This window comes from Takifugu rubripes, chromosome 20 (genome assembly GCF_901000725.2).
Source record: "Takifugu rubripes chromosome 20, fTakRub1.2, whole genome shotgun sequence".
Taxonomy (NCBI): Eukaryota; Metazoa; Chordata; class Actinopteri; order Tetraodontiformes; family Tetraodontidae; genus Takifugu; species Takifugu rubripes.
The window spans coordinates 6,781,856-6,807,575 of NC_042304.1; the positions used below are offsets into that span (position 1 = coordinate 6,781,856).

The 25,720-nt window shown below is 45.8% G+C and overlaps 1 protein-coding gene across 7 annotated transcripts in view; it reads right to left on the reverse strand.

Annotated features, from left to right (window-relative positions):
- Window positions 1–3,042: 3,042 nt before the first annotated feature.
- celf5a (cugbp, Elav-like family member 5a) overlaps window positions 3,043–25,720 on the reverse strand; it is a 143,816-nt gene continuing 121,138 nt past the window's right edge. Inside the window, exons 6-12 of one of the 7 annotated variants that reach the window (XM_029828510.1) lie at window positions 25,319–25,465; window positions 18,367–18,523; window positions 10,663–10,878; window positions 10,375–10,467; window positions 9,225–9,368; window positions 6,970–7,133; window positions 3,043–6,655 (exon numbers count right to left, since the gene is read on the reverse strand). In XM_029828510.1, the coding sequence (XP_029684370.1) occupies window positions 7,006–7,133; window positions 9,225–9,368; window positions 10,375–10,467; window positions 10,663–10,878; window positions 18,367–18,523; window positions 25,319–25,465 (885 nt within the window). In that variant the 3' untranslated portion in view covers window positions 3,043–6,655; window positions 6,970–7,005. Of the gene's footprint in view, window positions 6,656–6,969; window positions 7,134–9,224; window positions 9,369–10,374; window positions 10,468–10,662; window positions 10,879–18,366; window positions 18,533–25,318; window positions 25,466–25,720 lie in introns of all 7 variants that reach the window. The other 6 variants (XM_011614676.2, XM_029828512.1, XM_029828511.1 and 3 more) reach the window with 6 other exon arrangements.

The window sequence follows — 25,720 nt, forward strand, 5'->3', positions numbered from 1 at the left end:
GCTTCATCACCTCATTCTCAGGATGAGGAGGAGCGTGGAGAGAAAGAGGGATGAGGAGATGGAAAAGAGGTGGTCATGGATGTCCAGTCAGAGCTGTCACACTGTGAATGAAAGCAGGACCGTGGGCTGCATCCTTCACTGGTTTCCGTCTGAGCCGTTTCCAGTTGAGGCTGTGGTTTCAGGCTGAACACACATGCAATAAAGAGATGAGTGTATGAAGCTGAGAGCTGGTTTTAAACTTCTTTAAAGGGTGCCACCATGAGAAGAACTGGAAAAAAGGTCCAGTGTCATAATAAAACCCAGCTCTGACAAAACGGAACCAGTCTAATATTTTCCCTTAGTTCTTTAGGCACAAAAAGACCAAAAAATTACATTTGACTCACTTAATTAAACATGTTGTTGGTTGACCGATTTAAATATTATATGAAGATAACAAGTTCAAGAAGTAAAAACTACTCCCACTACAACCAGGCCACATGTCCTCTATTTCCCAGTACAACCAGTCCATTTATTCTCTCTCCCAGTGTGACCGGTCAATTTTCCCCTCTGTCCCTGTATAGCTAGTTCATTAATCCCCTTGTCCCACTATAAGCAGTCAATTTATCCTATTTGTCCCACTAGGACCAGTCTCTTTATTCCCTACCCGCCACTATAACTAGTCCACTGAATCTCTCTGTCCCACTATGACCAGAAAACATAATTGCTCTTCTCACCATTACTAGTTAATCTACCCCCTCTGTCCCACTATAACCAGTCCATCTATAACCAGTCCACCTACCCCCTCTGTCCCACTATAACCAGTCCATCTATCCCCTCTGTCCCACTATAACCAGTCCATCTATAACCAGTCCACCTACCCCCTCTGTCCCACTATAACCAGTCCATCTATCCCCTCTGTCCCACTATAACCAGTCCATTTCCCTCTGTCCCACTATAACCAGTCCATCTATAACCAGTCTACCTACCCCCCCGTCCCACTATAACCAGTCCATTTCCCTCTGTCCCACTATAACCAGTCCATTTCCCTCTGTCCCACTATAACAAGTCGATTTCCCTCTGTCCCACTATGACCAGTCCATTTCCCTCTGTCCCACTATAACAAGTCGATTTCCCTCTGTCCCACTATAACAAGTCGATTTCCCTCTGTCCCACTATGACCAGTCCATTTCCCTCTGTCCCACTATAACAAGTCGATTTCCCTCTGTCCCACTATGACCAGTCCATTTCCCTCTGTCCCACTATAACCAGTCGATTTCCCTCTGTCCCACTATGACCAGTCCATTTCCCTCTGTCCCACTATAACCAGTCCATCTATCCCCTCTGTCCCACTATAACCAGTCCATTTCCCTCTGTCCCACTATAACCAGTCCATCTATCCCCTCTGTCCCACTATAACCAGTCCATCTATCCCCTCTGTCCCACTATAACCAGTCCATTTCCCTCTGTGCCAGTGTAACCAGTCCCTGTCTTCAGTAGATGTCACCGGTCAGTCAGATGAAGAGGTAAATGGACCGGTCCGTGGTGCCGTCCGTGTTTATTAGAAGGGAGGACGAGGACACAGACCACCCTGCTGGACCCCCCCACCTGTCTCGACTTTCCCAGTAAACAAGGACAATTATCAGGTTAATGGGATGAGAGAAAAGGAGTGATTGATCCTCTGAACGGAGGAAATTAATTAGATATTAATAGAGCACTTGGCAAGATAAATACCAAGTCCTCAGCTTGATTGATAATTGATAGACTGACGTCTGTCTTCATCCTTCAGCCTTTAATGAGCCGGCCTCCATGAGGGCAGATGGTCTATACTGTCCATGAGGTGATGGAGAAGACAAACGGGTTTGATATCTAAAGAGGAGACATTCACACACCAGCATATTTACACATGATATTCACCTCCACAACCTCTGCTGGCATTTAGTTGGGCCCCACTTTGTGTTTTTAAAGATAATAAATCGGATTCATATATTCACCGATTCACAAGACCTGGCCAGGAGAGAAATGTGAGTGATGTCGGGGGGTGGGGGGGCACACCTGTGAGGCCTCTGAGCTGCTCTCCCTGCTGAACCCCCCCTCGAGCCACTGTTGCACCGAGCACATTCGACATGCACACACATGAACAGGCCGTTACACGGATCGGCGCAACAGAACAAAGAGCGGGAAGCCCTCACCTGTGTGCACGTGCGAGCGCGCTCGTGCATCTGCCTCGGTGGTGAGCAGCTCTGATCCTTCTGCTGCTCCTCAGTAATCAGAGTGACAGCGAAGCAACACGACACGTCTCACCTACTGCTGCTCCAGAATGGGTACTGACCTACATATCAAATCATACGCTCCTGGTGTGTGTGTGTGTGTGTGTGTGTGTGTGTGTGTGTGTGTGTGTGTGTGTGAGAGAGAAACATAAGTGTGATTGGCAGGCCTACTTTCAGTAAACATGCTGCCTCCCCCGGGTTCCTGCTTCCTCGCATCTTCTGGGCGAAGCGCTTCACACTGCAGAGGTGTCGCCGCCTCTACTGTAACCATGTGTTTTGTCCCCAAACAAATGACCCCCTCCCCCCCCAAGTGTTCCCCCACCTCCACAAAAAAGGACCCGCTTAGAAAATTAAGTATCAGCATCATAAATCTTGGAAAGTTACAATAATTTGCAATTCACCCCCTCATCAAAAGCAATATTACCCTAATTTATTACCTCCCCTCAAAAGGAGGGGGAGATAAGAGTTTATCAGTGAGGGGATTGATTTTCATTAACTGATAGTAATAAAGATGAACTGCCTGCCGCGCACGCTGACCACAAGCCACACTTTATTGTAATTGGGACACGTTATTTCACAGGCCGGTGGTTATAGTTTTGAGTCCCTCCTGATGTTTTTTTGATTTCACACCCAGAGATGCTCTTCATCATGTCCCTCAGCTGAGCCGCTGTTGGTCCCGCTGACCCATCTTAGCCTTTTCCAATTGTCTGGCCATCATGTGGGGCGCCTCCTCGCCCCCGGCGGTGGTCCTTCACGGCGCCGCCGACCTCCCCATCATTCAACACAACCCGGGAACAAGTTTGAAATTTTATTGTAAAATTGGAAAAAAAGGAGAGAAAGAGAGAAAAGCCCCAATAAGTTTGTCTTTTTGATACATATCTTTATCTTACCGTTAAAGTAAAGAAAACATAAATAAATGAGCATAAATAAATAAATAAATAGATCAATAAATTAACATCAAGTTACACACTTGACCAATTAATTTTAAAAAATTATCAATCAGTAATATGAATTAATCTAAGCAGCAAGTATTAAGAAATTTCTACAGGGGGGGAAAAAGTTTGGTTTCTCAGGCTAATACAGAACACAGCGTTTTTCTTCTTTTTTCGTGTGTATTTTTTTTCTATAAAAAGATACTGCTCTCCCTGTCAGTGGATCCATGCTGTACTGACGCTGCCACGCCAACAGGTGGCGCTCTCCTTTAAAAATAAGATGAGCAGGGACAAAATAAAGAAAGAGCGAGAGAGACCAAGCTGTAAACGACGTGTCCTCCTCCGGGGTTGAAAGGATCGCGCTGAGATTCCGCTCATCACACAAGTCTTCCAGCTGTCTCAACGTTTCGTCCACTTTTTGTGCTGAGAAACCACAAAGTTAAAATCTTTATAAAGTGATACCCCCCCCCCCCCCCCCGCCCCTCCCCCAACAGGTCAACTCCTATCCCTCTAGGTATCAATAAAAAGGTCCTGTGCTGATTCTCCATATTATACAGATTTCATATTTATAATAAGTTACTATCCTTAGCATTCAAACCATAGGTAAAGAATTGTTAGCGCTAACACGAGTAGTACCATAATCATTAATCTCTAACCCTCCCAGCCCCCACTGAGCATGCTCTGAGATCAAAAGGGCACAATGGCAGGGTGATAATTTAACGTTATGATGACAAAAATGGAGGCAAAAGTGGAAAAAAAAGAGATAAAGAGCACATGCAGGTCATTCCAAATGCCGTTGTCAGTCCTCTCCTTCCTGTTTCAGTGGGTTTCCTGTTCCTACTAATTACAAATTGCAATTAAACTCCAATCCGTCCCCAGATTGTGGCCATTTCATTAGCTTCCTCCTCAAATGTTCACAGTAGGTCTGTATATTAAGGCTTACGCACGGCTCCATCCACAAACCTCGTCTGTTCTTACTGCATTCGATCAAATTTCTTTTATTTTCACTCTTTTTTTTATCTTCATCTCCGGGCAGAATGAAATCAACTCCATGGGGTTTTTTTTTTTTCCAGTCTCATTACATTCCAGCCACAGCTGGCATCTTTCATTTGCATTACCCGAGCTGTTGTGAAGGCCAAATTTCATTTGATTTGAATTATTAAAAAAAAGAAAATACAACAACAACAAAAAAAACCTCATTCCAGAAGGAATCCCATAAGATTCCTGACTGGGTTTATTTGGCCTTGTTTCGCCTCAGGATAGGGGAGCGTATATCACGGCTTCCTGCATATGCATGACCCCGACTGGACGAGGACGTTCCAGAGAGGAAACAGAAGAGGCTTGGGCCAATTATCTGTATGGAAGCTAAACTTCTCACCTGACCTGACCTACACTGGTTAATCTACCCAAATCCGGCACGAGATATGTTCAGGTAATTTGGCGAAGGGAAGAATCTGATCATCGCCGTTCATTTGTAGTGAGTTCTGATGTCGTTGCTCACGTGAAATCCCACCAATGAAGTGGAACCGAGGCGACAGCGGTCCTCTGACTCCTGGGTGCTTTCTTGCAAGTGCTGTCAACAAAGGGCATTATGGGACAGAGAAGTGGAATCGGAGCTCAGAATGGACCGAAACTGGAGGCAGGAGCGGCGTGTGACCGGCGCTAATAGCTAGCTGTCATACCTTTGAAGCAGCAGCTGTAGCAGCTTCACTTACAAGCCTGCTGCCGTCTAATTGATGGATGGCTTTGTTCTTAATTTGACCTCTTTGGGGCCAGGCTGTTCCTCATCTATGCAAACTCTCGCTGCGCCATTCCACCCTTTAAAAACACGCTACCGACTCCCGCCGGCGGCAACTTCCTTCACGATGCCGAAGGTTTCACTGCGTGGTGGCCTCAGGTCCGATTTGGGGGTCCCTCCGGAGCGCCGCCGGTGGCGATGTGGGAGGAAAAATGGACTCTGTCACTCAGTCAATTCATTGAAAATGCCAATGTGTAATTGATTGTCCATCTCTTGCCCCGAGGTGCTGCTCCCCATCTGATCAATATCACCATTATCCTAATTATGCTGTGGGGTTAGCACTCAGCCCCCGTGAACTGATGGTTCCTATTAGGAGGGAGATATGCTGGCACTAGGATGTGAGGTGGTGGCGGCGGCAGTGGCGGGTGCGGTGGGGTCGTACTCTCGTCTGCTGAGAGCAGCTGGAGGAGCTTGGCAGAGGGAGAGGCTGCGACCCAGCAGGGATATATTTTTACAAATGTCATCGGGGCTCATTTGAATAATTTATGGAACAGTCAGAAGCACGTGCGAGTGCTGGGTAATATCGATGTTGAGGAACCAGCCCGGGTTTGGCGTCAGGACTGGGAGGTGCTGGAGACAGCTCTGTAGGGCTGCATACACTCCAGATCAGTTGGGGGGGTTTGTTTAAGAGGCTGCCGTGTCACTTTTTTTGGCACTGGGAGACGGTTTTCTTCTTCTAGCGACAACAGCGCCGACACATCACACACAACCGGGATGAAATGCTGTCATGAAGCAATGGGGGCAAAATAAAAACATGCCCAAATTGAAGGCTAACCCACATATTTTACACCACTAACTTAGTGCTATACTTATTACCTAGTATAGCTTCATTTTTTTTAAACTTTTTTTTTCTGTTTTGATTTAATATTCTCAAACCCAGTAGCCATAAACATAAAAGAAAAAAAACCCTTCCCTCTATTTTCAACCTGAAGCTAATATTTCTTCATAAGCTTAAATTGTAATATTATTAGTAGCAGTTTTTTTTAGTGTTAGTATCATTGATATTACTGTTCGGAACAATAAAAATGTTTGGTCCTTTGGTCCCTTAGGCTGAAGTATTTGCAGTTGTTGGACAGTGGGACCCTCGGTGACCTCCGAGAGTCGTGGTTCTGCGCTTGCTGAGCGGGACGGTGGCAGAGGGAGAGAGGGAGGCAAAGAGAAAGGAGGTGTCTGCGGACGGACAGAATAGCTTCTCTTTTTTTCCAGTTTTTCTTGATCTTCAAGTTTAAACCCTCATTTGTCCAGTACAGTAAAAGCCACAAGCGCTGCTTTCCTTATATATATATATATATTTATATATATATATATGTATATGTGTGTATATAATATGTATATAGAAATCTATCTGTTCTTGCTGCTTTTTTGTTTGTAAGTTTGTTGCTTAATTAACAATTCAAGTCTCAACAAGAAAAAAAGTGTTTGTTGTTTTTTTTGTCTCGTCTTATTTTCCCCAGTTTTATTTTTCTCTCCTTCTTCCGCTCCAGGTTGTTGCCGTCTGGCCGCCTCGGAGTCGATCCTCCTCCGCTCTCGTCTGTAACCTACGTCTCCGTATGTAAATGCTGATATGTCTTCAAAAGTTCCTTAACGTGTTGATTTTTTTTTTGAAACATGTTTTGAGCTCAAAGGGAAAAAAAAAAGTTGAACTCCTCAGAGATCCTTCCTCGTGTGTCCTCTAAAATCTGAAGAAGAAGAAGAAAAAAGGCAATTTCAGACCTTACCGCTCATTAAACTGTCATCCCCGAGATCCATTTCTTTACTTTGGATAGTTCAATATGGCTCTATTATATCTGTGTAATGGTCTGCAGAGAGCTAACCCACGCTGGCACTCCAATCAATCTTTGTCAATCACTATGATGACAGATTTTTCTATAATTAATACCCCTGCTGTGCTGCATATGAAATCGGCCCCTATAGTTTCTACGTGTCTGCACATATGAGGCGCTTTAATGCACGGACTGGATTTATATTCAGAAACGCGCCAGGCGAGCCTCACCTGTGCTGCTGCAGTGAATACTGAAGGTAGGTCGTGTCAGTAAGGGCGGCTGGCGTCCTTCGGTCTCTTTAGCTGGACTTTCAACCTCTTCATCCCAATCTGGAAGCCGTTCATGGCTTGAATAGCTGCCTGCGCACTCGCAGGGTTGTCAAAGCTCACAAATCCTGGGAAAAACACACAGGTTTATGAGCTGGTTGCAGAATGCAGCCAGACTCGGAGCATCCAGGTCAGTTCCAAACCAGAGTCAGAAACTGAGTTCTAACGACAGACGCACTAGCTGCAGGTTTGTGTACCTCCTGGAGGAGACTAGATGGCGATGTTGAGACGCCTCCGGACTCCGTCAGCGTGATTTTTGTTTCTACCCACAGTGAGCAGTGATAATGTCAGAACTGGATTTTTACCAGCAGTTCCTCTTTGCTTCCCCCCTTCCTTTTCATCAACTTTTTGCTACAGCTAAAATAACTGACTTCAAGGCCCCGGCGTGGGCGTGTAACTGTCATGAGGCCTCACTCTTACGACGTCTCGTGGCTGACAGTTTTTGTCTGGGAGTGATGTAACATCAAGCTGTTCCGAGCTCCTCCACTGAGGCGTGCAGGGAAGTGACACATAATTCTGAAGGTTAAGAAAAACACAGCTGCACATTCTGGAGGGGGTTTAAAGACCTAATGAACCGCCGCTAACTTATCTACATCTAGGAGTTTGGAGGAGTTTGGCAATAAGGCGCAATAAGAGCTTCCTGATCAATTGACCTGTTTAGAACTCCATAATATCCCCGTGAAGAATTGGGGGGGAAAAAAAAGTTTGAATAAATGAGCGAGTCACAGAGTATTTGGAACGAAACAAAAGCCAACAGCTCATCCGTCTGCCAAAAACCCCACTGAACACCCCCCTCCAATATGTGCTGCACATCCTGTTTTCATCATGGGTATAAATAAAGCCTTGAGGATTCAGTGACCAGAAACTGCAGTGGAGTGTGTCTCCGCCTGACATGCTCCCCCGCGTCTGTGGTGTCATTAGGAACAGTCCGTGACCCGTGAAAAACAGCAGGAGTCTCCGCACATCCGCCGCCACCTGGGAGAGACGTCTGCCCGCCCCTCTCTCGGCCGTGGGTCGGCCCGTCGGGGCCACGCCTGGGCACCGGGAGAGGAGGGATGAAGAAAATATCGAGGCTGAGAAAGGAGGTGACCTCCTAACCTGCCAGCAGGTTACTCAGGAGCGGAGTGGAGCGATGGTTTGACGGCCCGAGCCTTCTGCCGGGCCCCCTCACACGCGTTACCGGGATGCTTTCTCTCCGTTTCCCCGTCTTTTGCGCGTCATCAATCTAAGTTTATCCCCTCTTTCTTCTTTCTGGATTAATCACACCGTTGTGCCGCCTCCCTCCCCAGGCCAAACATTATGTTGTAAATGCACAGTGTACACGTCAATACTGCAAATAGCTCTTCTTTCATGAATTTATATGTTATTAAGTCCCTCTGGGGAGACGGCTCTAGCAATCAATTTTGCCCTGGGTTCTGCTGTTCCCTGAAGTAAAAACAAATGCTGATCCATAATTGTCCTTTGCCTTCCAACCCCCACCAGCACCTACCCACCCTCACTCCACCGGCCCCTCCTGCTGCCATTGTTGCCAGCCTCCTCCAAGTTTGTCTCAGCCCCGAGGCGAGCTCGGCGTGCAGACTGATGGAGTTAAATGAGACGGGAGGCGTGGAGGCGCGTGAATCAGCCTCAGCAGTGACAGTATTGATGGGGTTGGGAGAACGTTGATGGGGTTGCTGATACAGCACCTCCAGGTTTCCAGGTCACACAGTCACCCAACAGAAGCAAGGACGTGGGTTCCGATCGACTGCGCCCCTCCTCTTCCTCAGCAGCCATGCTGAAGCAGGACAGCCCGTCGTGGCTCATAGCTGCTGATGTCAAACGCCATCAGGATCTACAGCCGCTACAGCGGCTTGTTTTTGCAAAGGATTCTTGTTTAGCCACGAGAACGAAAGCCTTCATCGTTGGGCCAGCTCCGAAGCGCCGCACCTCGGCTGGGAGCTTTTACACAACCCCCACAAGCTGAACGTTTCGAAGTAAACGGCCTGAACTCAGAGAACAAACGAGACCCCCCCCCCCCCCATCTCCTGATAACATCAATTTCGCATTTTCTTATGGGGAGAGTTCATTTTTCCACCCAGCTGACCTCATCTCGATGTCATCATATCTCAGGCTGCGTCTGACATCTGTCAGCGCGGACGCTCCAAAGATGGACGACTCACCGAAGCACTTGCTCTGGTTGGTTGCTCGGTCCATGAACACCTTAGAGGAGATGACGGTGCCGAAGGGCAGAAACATCTGCATGAGTTCATTGTCTCCGAACTCCTGTGGCAGGTGGTAGATGAACAGGTTACAACCCTCTGGACCTGCAGAGCAGAGGCGAAACATGGGAAAGAGCCGGAGGGGAGCATGCACGCGCGTGTGTGTGTGTGTGTGTATGTGTGTGTGTGCGTGTGTGTGAGCGAGAGAGAGAGGGACAGAGAGAGAGAGAGAACTGCATATTTGTCTTTTTTGATCAGCACTGTGTTTCGTGTCGGCTAAATCGAGATAAGTTGAAATCGATTTTCACAACAGTCTGTGAAATTAACAGCGATAAAACTCTCAACACAGAAACTAGCTGAGAAGTCATTGCTGGGATCTGCTGATATTCTGCTGATAAACAGAATGTATTAAAAATATCTATTTACATTTGCCCAGATTTCCAGATTAAATGTAAACATTAAAGCCCCCACCATGTGGGGGCGCCGGCTCGTCTAATTTTGGGCTCTGCCTTTGCTTCTGTGGCAGCTGTCTTTTGACCCCTCCGTACTTTGCATGAACAACAACGTCCAGCTGGATTATTGCAGCACCAGAGGAAAAGAAAATCCTCATATTGCACTTTAACACTAAACAACTGCAACTAAACTACACTTAATAACAACCTGATTTAAAAATGACTCTTTCGGTGTGTTGACACCTTGGAACAGGCCGCCACAGTTTACCTCCAACTTTAAATTCTCCATCTAGATCCACAGTGATGGATCTCATTTCAGGGACTGTAATTAAGAGAGTCCTGAACGTGTTGCAGGTCAGTGATGTATTACAGTACTGAGGAAGTACAGTAGAGTACAGCTTAGTCCTCTTAATGCTTTATATACCTATTATCTAAGATGACGGGATTCTCTCCACTGCTTCCCGCTATTTATCAATTAAAGAGAATTTGATGTATACGGACATAATACACCTGCCTTGGATCCTATTCTTTATATATGTATTACCCCAGAATGAGGTGTGCACTGGGTTAATGTAATATTAGTCTCCCTCTCATCTTCTTTATACACCCATTACGTAGGGAGAGGTGTGTGAAGCGTAGAAGTAATAATGTTCTCTCACCCTCACCTTCTCTTTGCTGCTGCTGCTGGATGACCTGAGGTGGTTGGGGCAGTGTCTGGCCAATGGGAGTCAGCGTAGTGGCGGGGTAGATCGCTGCAGAGAGGAAGAGAGCGAGAGAAGATGGTTGTGAAATACGGAGGTACCCGCCGCGCCAGAGGTCAAATGTAAGAGAGTGAAAAGCAATCATTGTCGGGGGGACACCCTGCAGTAATTGCCCTGTAAATATGCAGCATTTACGACTGGCTGTGAAACCTGAGAAATGCAGCACGGAGCTGCTCCGTGTCACACCTGTGTATTGCTGTACTCCGGTGAAGGCTTGCTGGAGGGTGTCGGCAGCCGTGGGGCTCTGAGTGGAGTAGGGCGGCAGGCCGTTGGTGTACATGGTCTCCACGGCGGGGTGTCCGTTGGGCTGATGCGGAATGCCGGTGAAGCCGTTGACGATGGGCGTGACGATGCTGGGCACGGCGGAGGTGGTTATATTGGCTGGTGGAGAACTGAGGCCTGCTGGGAGCAAAGAAAAATAACAGGTCCGCCTTTACCGGCTGGCAAAGCACTTTGTGTGCTGAGACAAAATGATGCAAGCGTACACAGCGCATACTCTCCTCTCGTCTACAGAGAGCAAACATAAACAGCACAGGCACGCGTCTCCGCTCTAATGCAGGAACACGGTGACGGCGTGAGTCTATCACCAATCCACAGGTTTTGGGTTTTTTTGCAACGCTTCCCGCAGGATAGCTGAGGGAGCAACCTGTGAAAAATGAGCCTGTCCAGAGTGTTTGTGTGATACCCTGCTGGTTCCCACTGCTAAAGATGATGAAACCTCTATGCAACTTCTGAGAGAGAAAAAGGAGGAGAAAAATATGGGCTAAATAGGAGGAGATTACAGAGGAAGAACCGCCTGAGCGAGCAGGTAGCGAAAACACGGAGATGCCTCTTACTTTTATACATCATAAAAAAGACAAAATAACAACAGTTGGCAGTTTGACAAATAGGTGGGTCAGAACATATTGTATATGGTGCACGCCTGAAAGGCAGTTGCAGGAGGCTTCATGAGTGGAACAGAAATTGGATGCTCCCCTGTCCTCTCTCATTCAATGCATTTTAAAAGGACCCTCCTTTGAAAAGTGTTTCCAATTATGCTGGGAACATCAAAGTACCCATTTTGAGTAGAATCTCACTGTGTGATGGGCTCTCTTAAAGGGCCGCTCCGTGGCAAAGCATCCGAGCTCGTTGAAGTGCGGCTCCCCCGAGGACAACCTCTCAATCTAGAAAAGCTTCGCCCCGATTGGACGGGAAGCCTGGGTTGTCACGGTAACCCCGCAGCATGCCATATCCCAACAATCTGGTGGCGCTTGTGAGAGGTGGTCCAGATCGGGTAAACAATCACATCCAGTCTTCATGTTACTGGGATTTATGCTAATGCCGTGGTAAAGACGGCGAAAATCAGGCGCCGCCACTTCCGACCACTGTGTAATATCTATACGTCCATAAGCAACAGCTCCACTATTGCTTCGCCTCCCCTCTCCTTTGCCTGGTGCGCTCCTCAGCCTGCTACAGCATTAAAGTCATGAAGAGTCTGACAGTCCAGCGCAGTGACCGGGGGAATTACCTGGGCCCAGAGAGAGCAGTTGTGCCATTTGCACTGCTTACCTCTATTTATTTAATATTTCTTCGAAGCAGCCCTACAATTGCCTGCTTCCCGTGGAGCTATGATGAATTAGACCACAGCCTCAGCCCATTCTGCTGCCAGGACTTGGGAGACCGCCGCTCCCTTTCAGAGGGCCAGAGGCAGCTCGTCTGCTCAGGCCACACGCGTGCACACAGATAATGCTCCCTCTCCATCATAAGGCAGATTCGTTTTCCGAGCCTTAGCGGCACGGTGGGAGCGCACGCCTCGGAGTGCGCAGATGCTGTGTTGATGGGTGCAGCAGAGGTAGTAGTGAGAGGTGGAGGGGAGCCATTACACACCGTTGCATAAGCTCTGGGGTCACACGGTAACATCTGTTGCAAAGGAGAACATGGGAACAGAACAGGAGTAGCTTCCTTCGGTCGTTTTCATGCAGTTCGCAGCATGGAATACATGAATAATAAAGAATCCCAAAGTTTCCGGCAGAACTAATAAGGCCAGGTTTACTCATGTGCCTCACTGGCCAACTTTAACAACAATCACATGAGCTCTTAATTCTGTAAACATCTGGTTACAGCAGGCTTGTAATGTGTTTTCTGTCTCTTGTTGCTGCCACTCTGGAGGATTCGTCGTAGAAAAGCCTTCTGATGCGCTCCACGTCCCCGCATCTCCCTCACCTTTGTGTTAAACATCTGCCAACCGTCTCTCGGGGTCATCAGAGGCGACTTTGTCGGCGAACGCGCGGCGTTCACACCGAGCTCATCAGCGCCGCTAAAAACAAGGACGTGGATGTTGCGATCAACATCCGCAAATGGCGAAGCTCTGAAAACGAGGCAAAGTGGACCCATTTTGCAGAAAGGTGACCGTCCCAGCTGTCGCTGCTGTTTGTTACTGTCACGGTGAACAGGAGCGGAGCAGCAAATGCTTTTTTCCAGAGGTGAAGTGCCAAAGTTTTACAGACTATCCTGAACTGGGAAATAAATTAGCATTTCATACCTCAGCGGACGTAGTTTTTGCATAGTGGAAAATGTATTCATAGGCTGCTTACAATGCACGCACGAGAATGCCAATAGGCACGTGGGTGTCTGTGTTTGCCGTCTGTATCGGCCAGCAATAATGACTTGTTGTTCCCCACTTGGGCCTGGGTGAATGCAAATGTATGGCACAGCAGTTTATATACATGTTCTATAGGGCCGGCTCCTGACTCACTTTTACACCATCATTACTGCAGTGAAAGAGTCTTCGCTGCACGGCGTTAAATTCATAATTGTGCTGTTTTCAGGCCGCTTCACTCGAGCGAAAACTGTTGATTTGCTCCTCGCTGTGATTTCGCCATGAAAGAAATCATGACAGATGAATTATTATGCTAATTATACATTCAAATCAACCAAGGATGTTACAGCCATACAGGAAACAGCAATCATTACCAGCACAAGGTCTGCCTATCGCGGCGGCGAGCTATACGCTTCAAAAACGTGCTTTTAACTGGTTGATTAAAAAATACTGATGCATTTGCACTCAACGAGAAAATGTCCATCTGTTCCCGTGTGATTAATACACTTTGATGGGCATTTGGCGGAAAAGGAAAAACCGAAACATTAATTACACTCTGACGTTTTGTCTGTAATTGACAGGTTACGCTGGCTTTTATGTTCGCTGCACTACATGTTCATCATCTGAGGTGTCTTCATACGGGAAATCTGAAGGGAGAGCTTCTCTGGTGTCAGAGTTTCTGTTCCATTTATGTTTTCTTTTTTGTCTGGTGCCATTCCCTGTGCTCCATCACATTTCCCACCTATGTGATTACCTGTCAGGCCTCCGTGTTTTGTGTCCTGTTGACTCTCACACTTTATAAACATTTTTCTTTTTTACAGTTTTATCAGGGAATTATAAGGTGATGACAGCTGCTCCAAATGGCACCATATTCAGAGCTCGACAGAACCTGAAGCCCCTGTTGAAAATGACTTTATGAAGCAGGTTTTTAAATAGCCAGCGATGCGAAAAATGGCAAAACACAATAATGCAGCAAGAAATGGAAGTTTGAAACGCTCCCAGAAAGTTGTTAATGGCGTGAATGTTCCTACATAAAATGTGTTCACCTCTAACTTTACTCTGCTGTCAGCACTTTTATTGATTTTATATCTTGGGACAGCTTCATGCTCCTAAACTTTAAACTTGACATGTTGATTTAAACATTTTATAGTAAGCCACAGTTGGTTATGACCCCGCTCTGTTGTGAAGGAGAAGTACAATCATTTCATTTTATGGCCAGATCGCAGAGAAATGATTGTTTTTATTTGAATATTACTCATGAGAGGAAGGGATCGCTTTTATAACCTCTCTTATTCTCAGTCACAATTTTGGCAGCAAGAAACAAACATGAAAAAAAATACAAGGATGTCTCCAGATGCTCAGCTTTTATCATTTACAGCTCGCTTTCCCAACTGACTCTTCAGATTAACTGAAAGATGGGCCAAATTAGTGCATCCTCACATGGATGCATTTATGTTACACAAGTTATTGTAAGCTGTCCTTCAGGTAGAATCAATACCTGGACCATTGTTTAATATATAGCTCAGAAAGTTCAGCTTTTGCTGGGTTTAGAATCTAAGAAAAGAGCCAGAAAAGCATTAATTATAGAGTAGCATCACTTCTGATGCTCTATTTAAATTTAAACTCCTAACATGATGTCCTGACCAAGTTATTGGTGGTCTCAAAAAATCTCTAAGTCTCACCTTTTGAGCCCTGAAGATTTTGGCTTTAGGATCAGCATAATTCACTAATCCAATAATCTCAATCATTTGTTGAACACTCCTTCGCATGAGCTCCCTGAAAAGGGTCACGTAAGCTAAATTAAATGTACGGATAGTAGTTTCTGTAGGAGCCTTTTACCCAGGTGTTGTTCTGGCTGCATGTTCCCACTCTGAAATGGAACTAGACTTCTCATCTGCTCTCAGATCCGTCTCATTCCAGGGTACTTTGTCTGGTCCACATCTAGTTTCTCAAGTGAGGTCTTACTTACACAAACGTGTCCTCTGTCCGCCCTCCGTGTGGAACGTTCACGGCCCATTTAAGCCCTCAAAACCAAACTGTTGGTTAGCTGTACTGTTACCCATCTGGTACTGATTTAATATTGTTTCGAAACAAGTCATCTACACATTAACTGTGTGTGGACAGGGAAACAAAGTTGGATAGACGAGCAGCTCGTTGGTTCTGGGGTGTGAGTGCTCTGCATTAATGGTGCGACTGCGCTCTGATCTTGTGGGGGTGTGGATTTTCTCTGGCTGAGGAGCATCTGCGTTCTATCTGGTGTAATACACACTTGTGCACGTACATCTTTAGTGTGGAGCGGCGCCGAAGAACAGAACACTAGCCTGACTTTGATTACACACTTCTCACATCTTAACAAAGCTCGCTTGACACCACACATTTCCTCCGCGCAGACACCGAGCAGCATCCACGGCTCTCTTCATTCCTGCCTTCCTTCCCCTCCCTCAGCCTCTTTATCTCCCACTTCCTGTTACCCCACTTCTGTTTCTTGTGTCGGGTTTTTTACTTTCATTTCTTCTGCGCTGCGCGGAAAGTGGCACCCGGTGAACATTATTTTTAAAAAGCATCATCATGCTTCATTGTGAGGATACACGGTCTAATCAGCTGAGCCATCTGGAAAACGGCGTATGCACCATCAAGCTTAAATGCTTTGCATCTGTTGATCAAATGGATGCCTCGCTGTTCCCAGTGTATCGCCCTTAACCCCTGAGCCTCGCTGCACTCCGGCTTCCTGTCACAAACATGTTGCGGAGGATATTCTGATCATTTCAGGCAGGAAATGTTAACCCTTCTGCCTTTTGTGCTTTTCACACAGATGGCAAACGTCAGGATTCATAGATTTGCTCAGAGCTCTCATTTACTTAATGAAACAACGTAACGTATAAATAAATCCTCTGCTGCGGCACAGGCGCTCTCTGCACGGAGACCCTCAAAACAGACTCCCATATTACAATGAATTATTCCGCTCGCTCGTGGCAGATGTGTTACATCCACTCACAAGTGTCAGAGGCTCATGGCCTACTTATTCAGACAGCCTTGCCAGTAGGGCTGTGGATTCCTTCAATGAAATCTAAATAAGTCACAGAAGCAAGTGTGAGATGTTGGATAGGAAGTACTGTGGGTGCATATATGAACGTCTCTGACAGTGGCGGCATTAAGGAAGGGACATTTGCTGAGAAATAAACTTTTCTAACAGTATTATTGCTGCTTGGGTTTGTAATATTATCATTATTATTATTTTTAAATGTGCTGCCACTGTTTTGTCACATTTTTCAATAGCAAGTCAGCAGGAACATTGAGAAAAGCGGGTAAATATCCTCCCAGAACTCTGGTTTACAGATGGCTTTTCCCTGCATGTTGTCCACTCTCCTCATTTCTGTATAAATGGATTGTTTTCCTCCACATTTTGTACCCTTTTAACAAAGTCGGAGATAGTGGTGTTACGGGAAACTGCTGTTCTCCAGTATATAAAGCAATGATTGAAATGACTGATTCTCGGTAAGGCACAGTGGTATTTATGGAAAGAGACAGGAGACAGCAAAGCAAACAGCGCTCAGATGATGAGCTTAGACATAGAACAAAGATGACACATATGTTTGTACCCAAAGTGTAGTCGAATACTAAGAGCTACTTCATTAGCCTTAGCTGAAGTATTAAATATGGATAGTTTATATTTTAGCCTTTAATAATTGCCCGTGTGTCTTACAGGGAGAGTATCTTAGTCTAAGTCAGCTTGTTGGAACATTTTGCCTGAGGTGGCAGCACAGAACGTTTCTGAAGGCGCTAAAATTCAACAGTGAAACAAACTAGAGCACAATAGTCACCACAGTCAACTTATTTTCATACATATTTTCCCGGATGTTGATTTGACATTAGCCACCCTATGAGACTCCATCGACACAAGATTTCATTAAAAGCAAACAAATTCAGTGATAAAAACATTGTTAGGTTATGTAGTGCAAAAGAAGAGGCTACTTTCAACAGCAAATAGAAGCACACGCGCACACACACACAAACACACTCACACACACAGACAGGTGCACGCACACAAAAACAACTTCTCTGTTATATAGTTGCACTATATTTCATCAGCTCTATTGTATTTCAAATAGGTAGTATATGCATCCAGAGCGCAGAGATGAGAATTACCATACTGTCGGTGCTTTAACCATCAAAGTAAGAGGCTTCTCAGCAAGCCTGAGCTCCACTTTCAATCACTCTCTCTGATTGATTATGCCCACCCAAAAGTGCACACTTTGCACTGAAAACGTCAACATGAATATTTGACAAAGTGGCATCTTGTTTAAATATATGGCTCGGCGGTATACATAAATGATTGCAGTGCTTCGACGTCGCATACATACAGAAAAGGCGTCCACTGTATTTACAGTGCAGCTGCTCACCTGGCTGGATCTACTGCCTGTCTCATTTATCATAATGTCTGCAAAGAAAACCAAATAACACTGCCTGTTCTTCGGCGTGAGTCTGGATCAAGAGGTGAGCCGATTACCAATTTAGTGCTATTTATCTTCCCTACAGGAAGCAGAAAGCAGAAAGAATTTGATAAAGAAGAAGTGTGAAGAAAAGTTTAAACCCCAAAGATGGCTATGAAGCGAACCTAAAACAGGCGCTGACAGCAGCTCACTCCCTCACACTGATTGGTTTAAAGTTACCAAAGTCGTCACCTTAAAGAACTCAATACTGCGGTGTTGACAAAGTAGGCGAGTTGAGGCACAACAAAGAGCTGGATGCTCTATTATTTATTTCAGCTCGTGCTTTTGTTGAGCGGAATATCTTGAAGTTTCCTCTGTCTCAAGGAAAATGAAGCAGTGCTGAATAAGCAAACGTTATGCGGCGGGTAGGTATTTCAAAGTCCTTCCCTGCCTCTGTAATGTATCTGCATAGGCGATGTTTGTTGTGGAAAACAAAAGCCAGTGCATGCAGATCATGCACGAGCGCTTCAAACGCCAAGGTCAAAATACTACAGGGAAATTAGCGCCTTATCTCCAAACTTACTTATTGATATTCTTCATTCTGCTGCTGCTATTCCCAAATATCTTCTCTACGCGCAAACAGCATAAACATGCAAATCCCACTGAATTTTTTTTTATTAGCCTCCCTCTCTCAGCTGGAATAATTTTGGATTACCCGTACCCAGGTACCCTCTCCTCTGGCCTAGCTGCTGCTCTAGTTTCATCGTTCTCTCTCTCTCTCTCTCACACACACACACACACACACACACACACACACACACACACACACACACACACATATACACACACACAGAGGCAAGGAAAAAAAAACTGAGTGCTCACCCAGGGTTTGATGAAACTCACCCGACACCGGGGTCATAGGGGTGGGTGGGAGGCTGTTGATGTTGAGCGCCCCCATCTGGTGTATCTGTGTTGCAGGGAAAGCCACACTAGGTGTGAGGTAACCTCCGTGACTTGCTGCCATGATGGCTGCCTGCTGCTGCATGAGCTAAAGAAGAGGGACACGGGGAGATGGGTGGAGGGGGTAATGGGGGGAGTCGGAGGGTGGCGTGCGGGCAGAGTGCGCGCGAGAGAGGCGAGGGGAGGACAGATGGTAATGAAAAATATAGTAAGTTTGGAGAGAGTCAGACAAAGGCAGTAGAAGGGGAGCGATAGAACGAGAAGCAAGAGTAGAACAGAGGGAGGGATGCATGTTGATGTTGATGGATGGATGGTGCATAGGAAGTAGAGAGAAAGTAGAGCGGAATAAAAGAAAGGGAAGAAAAAAGAAGCCTGTCAACCTATGTTTAGTGAATCTGTCTATTCTCCCAGCAGGAAGCCTGTCAGCAGCTGCAGAAACGATTTAATAGCTGTCTGTTGGTCTCAAACAAATCAAAGCATTGACATGTGCACATTATCGCTGCGCTCTGAGGATGGCCAAAGTCTGCACAAGTTTGTTCATTTTTACTACCCTCAAACTTCACAATATGAATTTGATTAAATTCGCGGCAGCCTGACACTCTCAGATGTGCACGTTATTTACCCATTAAAATGGTGTTTTGCGTGTCTGGAATTTGCGCTCAGTGGTAATTCAATCAAAATTGTCGTCTTTTTGGGTGCAATTTGGTGTGTAACAGAGGTCCTTAGTCACACACTTTGGCCGTAAACATGAAAAAGCCACTAAATCTCAACTCATGACTGGAAATGGCAACTCCATTGGGATAAAAGACCGCATCCTTTTATTGGAGAAGAAATAAAATCATTCAAGCAAACTAAATTGTTAATACAAAACAAAATCACACATCTTTACCTACAATTGTACCTGAGATTTTGTTTTTTTCCTGTTGGGTCAGGTTCACACAGACAAACTCTCAGAAATATAAATATATTGCATCAGCTGAATCAGTCTGCAAGACGTTACATTATAAGAGCCTTTTTTAAAGCAGGCAGCTCCAGCAGCACCAGATCCCAACTATGCTACTAATACTGTATGTTGGTCTTAAAATTGCAGTGACAGCCAATTTCCACCCATTGGACGGTCCCACAAAGAAAGAAAATCAATAGCCTTTCATTCACTCTCCTACTTAGCATCAGCTAAGAAGAGAAAGCTGGAACTATTTTGCAGCCTGAGAGAGATTTATTCACATGCATAGATACGCGCACGTGCACTACCGCCCTGCACCAAACACACGCACATGCTCACAAAACATGCATGAAGAGCGATAGACTATTTCGGTGTGTCTGCACTTATTCTAGTTTAAATTCTCCCTGTGCAAACAACATGCTGAATGCCTAATTCAGAAGAAAATCCATCACTGTACAATGGCTCAGAAGCTTGTGAGCCAGTGGGCTTATCCAAGCAATCAAAAATTTTATGCAAGCTATGCAGCCGCGTCGACCCGCGTGGTAACGGAATACCAGCACGATCTGCATCTGTATCAGTTTAACATGTGGTGGCTGCTGCATTTCTGGGGAAACGATGATGGCCACGGCCAAAGAATGACTCGTATAAACCGAAATCAAACTATTCTGCCAGTGGCGCTAATGCTAATGATGATGCTGCGAGACGGTGGAGGTTGAAAATGCTGCTCACCTTGCATTTGCATGGACCCAACAATAGAAAAGCCAATTATTTTCCCTCAATGCCCCTGTCAGGTAACCTGAAAGTGGGTGTCTGTAAAATGCCCAGTGCCGACATCTCATCCATTAGCCGGATACCTCGCCACTGCTATCTATTAATGCTGTCTGTCATTTGCATAATTTCAATGTGACAAATGGGGACGGCACATTCATTTCCAAAGAAGATGAATTGAGCTTTTAAGGGGGCATAGCTGCATAAGGCAGGAGAGGACAAAAAACTAAACAAAAGCAATGACATATAAACAAAGAGGTCCAGAGGGTGTCTTGTTTTAGCAATGATGTGAGTGCACTTGTTGATTGGGGTGCGAATAGGTTTGGACTCCATGATGAAGCGTCTTACTGGGAAGGCATTGCGAAATTCTGCCTCCGTCTTTTATCAGGTTCCGAGTGCTGTGTTCAGAGTGGCGGGACGGCTCTGATTCTAATCAGATGCAGCCTATTCACGCAGGGGCCAGCGGTCTTACACAAACCGGAGTTATAATAAGGAAGAAGTGAATACTCGCAACTCCAGCCCCTCACAATGCATGTTTTAACTCTCAGCAGGGTGTCATAGATAACAACAGTTCAAATCAAAATCCAACAAATTGAAACCAAAGCATGTAATTATGTGGAATAGCAGTGGTTAATACAAATGGCCTTTGGCTAAATAAATAAAGAACAGAACAGAGCTAAGTGTAGCAATGATAAGAAAGGCAGTAGTATAGATTTTCTCCTTCCTTTTTAAACTTTTAAATTATACCGTGCTTTCTTTTTGTTATTATATTTGCGCTACCGAGGGAGTAGCAGAGATGAATGAGCAGAAGTAGATCTTCATTATCACAAACATAACCTTTGCTGTTGCCATTTGCAGAGAAAGGAGAGGAGAAAAAGGAGGCCGGCGAGAAACAAAGAGGATAAAAAAGAACAGGGAGAGAAGAAAAGGGAGCAAAGAAAGATGTCCTGGCTCCAGTGGCATTCATCTGGTGTCAGACATCTGCTTTTTTTATTGCAACCTGATGGCATTACTCTCCCCTGGTGCCACCAGGCTATCACCTCTTTATCACATGGCAATTATCTCAGTAGCACTGTTCTGTGACTTGCACACTCGCAGCACTGCCACACGTGACCCCTTAAAGCCCAACGAGTCACATATGCAAGTATAGGGCCGCGTGCATCTACCTGAGGCCGCTGTGGGAGAACAAAAGCGAATTCTAAATCTCCGCCTGCCACTTCTTACCTCCATGCTATCAGGCTTTTTGCTTCCAAAGAAAGATTTTTATGTCTTTAGTGTTTGTGTGTGACTTTGTGCGGCACAGTTAAGCCCTGCGTGTTTGTGTGCTGGCCGTTTCCAACACAGTCAGAGGACGCAGTCATCTGTTTGAATGCGAGTCCCTCCAACAGGGGGAGATGTTTCCTAATGCCAGTTTACAGTCGTCGTCCTCGCTCTCATCCACCCACACGTCCTCACTATTAGCTCCAGTTAAGCCATTTTCTCTGCTCCCTTTCATCTATCTCACATGTGGTCTAATGCATCTTTTAGGGAGGCGAGATTAGCGCGGTACCGAAGGCGCCTTTAAATCTATAACTCGATTCTGGTCCTCTGACACGGCGCGTAACCCTCCACCTGAGGAGAGACTAAACGGCTGCCTTCACAGAGGGACGCAGCAGACGGGGGAAGAAAAAGTGTTTGCGTCAAATCTAATCGTGTACACGTATGACATTTGTGCCTTGGAAGGAGATACAAAAGGTAATAAAAGCCGGTTTTATTGCTTTTATTCAGGAATTCATGGGAGAACTATTATCGCCCTGCACTATCGCTAGAATGAAACTGGGGATCTCACGTCACCTCGGCTTGTGTTTTATGAAATCATCTTTTGCAAATAGGTTGTCTGCTGTCAGCGCACACCAGTGTCTCTACTGAAAATGACACATTTCTCATTTTTGGCATATGTTGTCAGTGTTGTAGCCCTCCAATTTGTGTTCAGATCCCCCTCCTTCTCCTGGTTTGAATAAAATCCAATTTACTGGCTGTCAGCTCAACTCTATAATCCTATCTACTGTGCTGTACTGGAGAGGTAGCTCTTTGAATTAACATTTACTGTACTTCTTGCTTATAACTATATATACCATCTTTACCCAACATGGTATTCTATATCGTGCCACCTCCTCATGGCCAGTGTGCACAGAGAGTGGGCGAGCATGTAGTGTGCCTTTGGAGATAAAGTCCTCTTTCTGTCGTTGAAGGTTTTTGGTCTTGGGGGAATGTGTGCAGTTTATCTCTCCATAAAGAAACACGCGTTGCTTAAATTCAGTGCGTTCCCGGTAGCTACGGCGGGATCAAGGCTGCGCAGCGTGCACACGCAGCCCGCAGCAACGGCTACGATGGAATCGCGCGCACGCAAAAGCTGGACACAAACATTAAAGATAACGAATACCTCCCGTTATTCCACATTATTGAGCTGAGTCTAAATGAGTATTTCATAAATCTCGAGTGAGATATGAAAACAAGTGCCTTGCTGATAAGCCGGTACCGCCTCCTGCGCATTCACGACTTTATCAGAAGTCCAGGTAAGTTTATCTCCAAGGTTGCTCTGCCTTTGAGGTTTTTTTTAATAGAAATATTCTTTGTTTTAATATATTCCCTTGATTTTGGGAAGGAAATTTCAACCTTCAGTGGCATTCATGCTGCTTAATCCTTGTGCATACAGACACCATCTTCCTTTGGTCTCAACAGTGAGAGTTCCTCTGAGCGTCCCAGGTGGCCTTGTTACTTTAGTCCAAACCAAATCTGGGCATCATCCTGCTCTTTTTGATGTCATGTATGTGTAGCAGGGAGGAGACAGTGAGCCACAGGAGGAGAGAGTGTTTGCTGTGTAGCGGATGCCAGGGTGCGGATTTTATTGTGCTTCTGCATGAGTCCTCACAGGCCCCTGCCACAGTAAATAAGAGTCATGGCCAACCTGAGCGGGGGCACAATGGTCCCCCAGCAGAATGCCACTGCCTCCACCAGCCCAGATTTGCATTTCTCCAGATTTCCTGGGATAGGACTGCATTTCATGAATGGTAATGAAGCTGGGAATATGACTGGAGAGAGCACTAGAGATGACCTCGCAATTACTCCGCCGTGGTCACTTTGCACCTTTTACACTGGGTCCCACAGCTGTGATGTGAAAATTAGTGAAATGGATGAACCCTCAAGACCTGACTAACATGGACAATTAATTCTGGGATTTAGCAAGAGATCAGAATTTTACCATACAAATAAGTACAGTTTGAATCCCTCCTTCCCCATGAATAAATAGTGCATGTTCATGTCTATTTATGCAGTGTGCTGTGACAAGGGCCCGGTTTGTATGCCTCCTGCACTTCTCGTAAATTCTTTTTGCCCTGTTTCAAGTAGGTAACATATGCGTGTGTGTGCGTGTGTGTGTGTGTGTGTGTGTGTGTGTGTGTGTGTGTGTGTGTGTATCTGCCCTGCCTCAGCAGGAAAGAAGAAACTTTGTGTGCAGATAAGTTGCCCATGGAATATTCTGAGTCAACTGTGGCCCCTGAAGCATTTCATGGGCCCAGAGGGAGGGACAGTGGGAGGGAGAGAGTAGAGCAGCGGTGTGATAGAGAGTAGAGGGGGCGCAGAGCGAGGGGCTGCATAGGCTGTCTGAGCTCATCAAAGGGCTGGGGGTCTGCTGTGTGTGTTTGGTGCCATACCCTGAGGGGGCGTGCAGAGGAGCGGGGGTAGGAGGGCAGGGGTAGGCAGATGACGGGTTGAAGGGTACAAGCTAACTAAGAGTGTGTGTGTGCGTGCACGCGCGCGCGCGCGTGTGTGTGCGTGCCTACGTGCTGTGGATAGTGAGCGCCTGAATGTAACAGCAAGGCAGCAGAGTTTAAGAGGGGAGCAGAGGGAGAAGTGCTGCAAAGGGAGAAAAGGAGATGACAGTTTCCTTATGAAAGTCTACCAGGCAGTGAAAGAAAAAAGAAAAACAACGTCGGAGCCCACAAGTTCTTACGGATAGATTTGAATATCAGATGTATATTAATGCACGATATTGTTAAGCAAAGAAAATAAGGTAGGGAACGTCTTGGGCTGCACTTCTGAGGGCAGAAGTGGGACGTGATGAATCTCAGGTATGTCGTCATACAGTAAGTTGTTGTGCTTTTAATTTGAAAATCTAACACAACAATAAAGGGCATCATAATAGTCAAGTCATGTTGTGACATAGAAGAATGAAGTAGCAGTAAAAAGTATTCAAACAAAAGAAAGGAATTTAATTGTATAAGATCATGAGTGAGTCTGTGGCGTCTGTCGCTAGCAGCATGTTAGCTGATTAGACAGCCATCGCAGCACCTGTGCCAATCAAACCTGTCCACGTCCATAGATCATGTCAGAGGATGGATTTGATTGACATGTGTGGATAGATTTGTCCCCAGGTTAGAGACGGCTTATTGAAGGGGCTTTCTGATCCATCAAAAGGCCTGTAAACTACAGAAACGTGTACCTGTTATGTTCCTGACAGCTAGTCTGATGTTAACAGTGGGATTAATTAATCCAGTTGAATAATCAATTATCCAGGCCATTAAAATTCCATTGCTTGTTCATTTTGTTGCCAGTGAAACTGCCACACTCTGGGCATTTTTAACCTCTGCTGGCCCCACCAGGCTTTGAACAGTTACCTTGCTACTGTAGCTACTGAGGAATGAACTCCTTCTTTCATTTAGTTGCACTTTGACGAGTCCTGGGGGTTGAATACCTGCCTCTTCTTGAATGTTATTGGATGTTATCTCGGTGCTCACAAACGTGGCTGTGGCTGACATTTTGATCTGAGATTTTACTGGTCACAAAACACTGCCTACTGTGATCAAAACTGGAGCAGGCCTTGGAAAGATAAGCCCGAGGAGTCACACTGCGAGCTCCAAAAACAAACTAATGAGCTGAAAGGGCGCGCAGAGGTGAGAGGAAATGCTAAGTCCAATAATAAAAATTCTAATTATTCTGTGGAGGACCGCAGCTCTCATTCATCTCCCCAATCTTCTTTTCCTGTGTTCATATTTTAATGAGAATGTCACCTTTTAAATACCAACACAGCAGCCTTTAAGAATGCACTGAAAAGCAAGCGTACACAGCATCTAGGCCGGGGTCCGGTCCAGTCAGTTTTTCCTGGACGAGTGCCGTCCAACTCACCGCATGTGCGTACGAGCTGTAGGTGCTGAAGGGGAGGGCGATGGCTGGGTTAAAGATGCCAAACTGTCCAACCATCTGCTGCATACGTCTGATGGTGCGCTCCTTGTCTGTGTCTGCAAACTTGACCACCAAGCTGGAGGAGGCACCCTGAGGGGGCAGAGAGAACAGAATAAATGAATGTGTACTTAACCCTCATTTACAGCACGAACCTTTAACACCAGAGAGTCTCGCGCATCTCTACCCCCAACGTCCTTTTCGCCTGGCTGGTCAGTGATTATAATAATTGAGACATTTTTTAAACAGACATCCACCACACAGATAAATAACACATTAAAGATGCACGTAAAAGTGATGGAAGTGAGGAGAGGCTTTGCAGGCAGAAACGCTCCAGTCCTCCAGCCT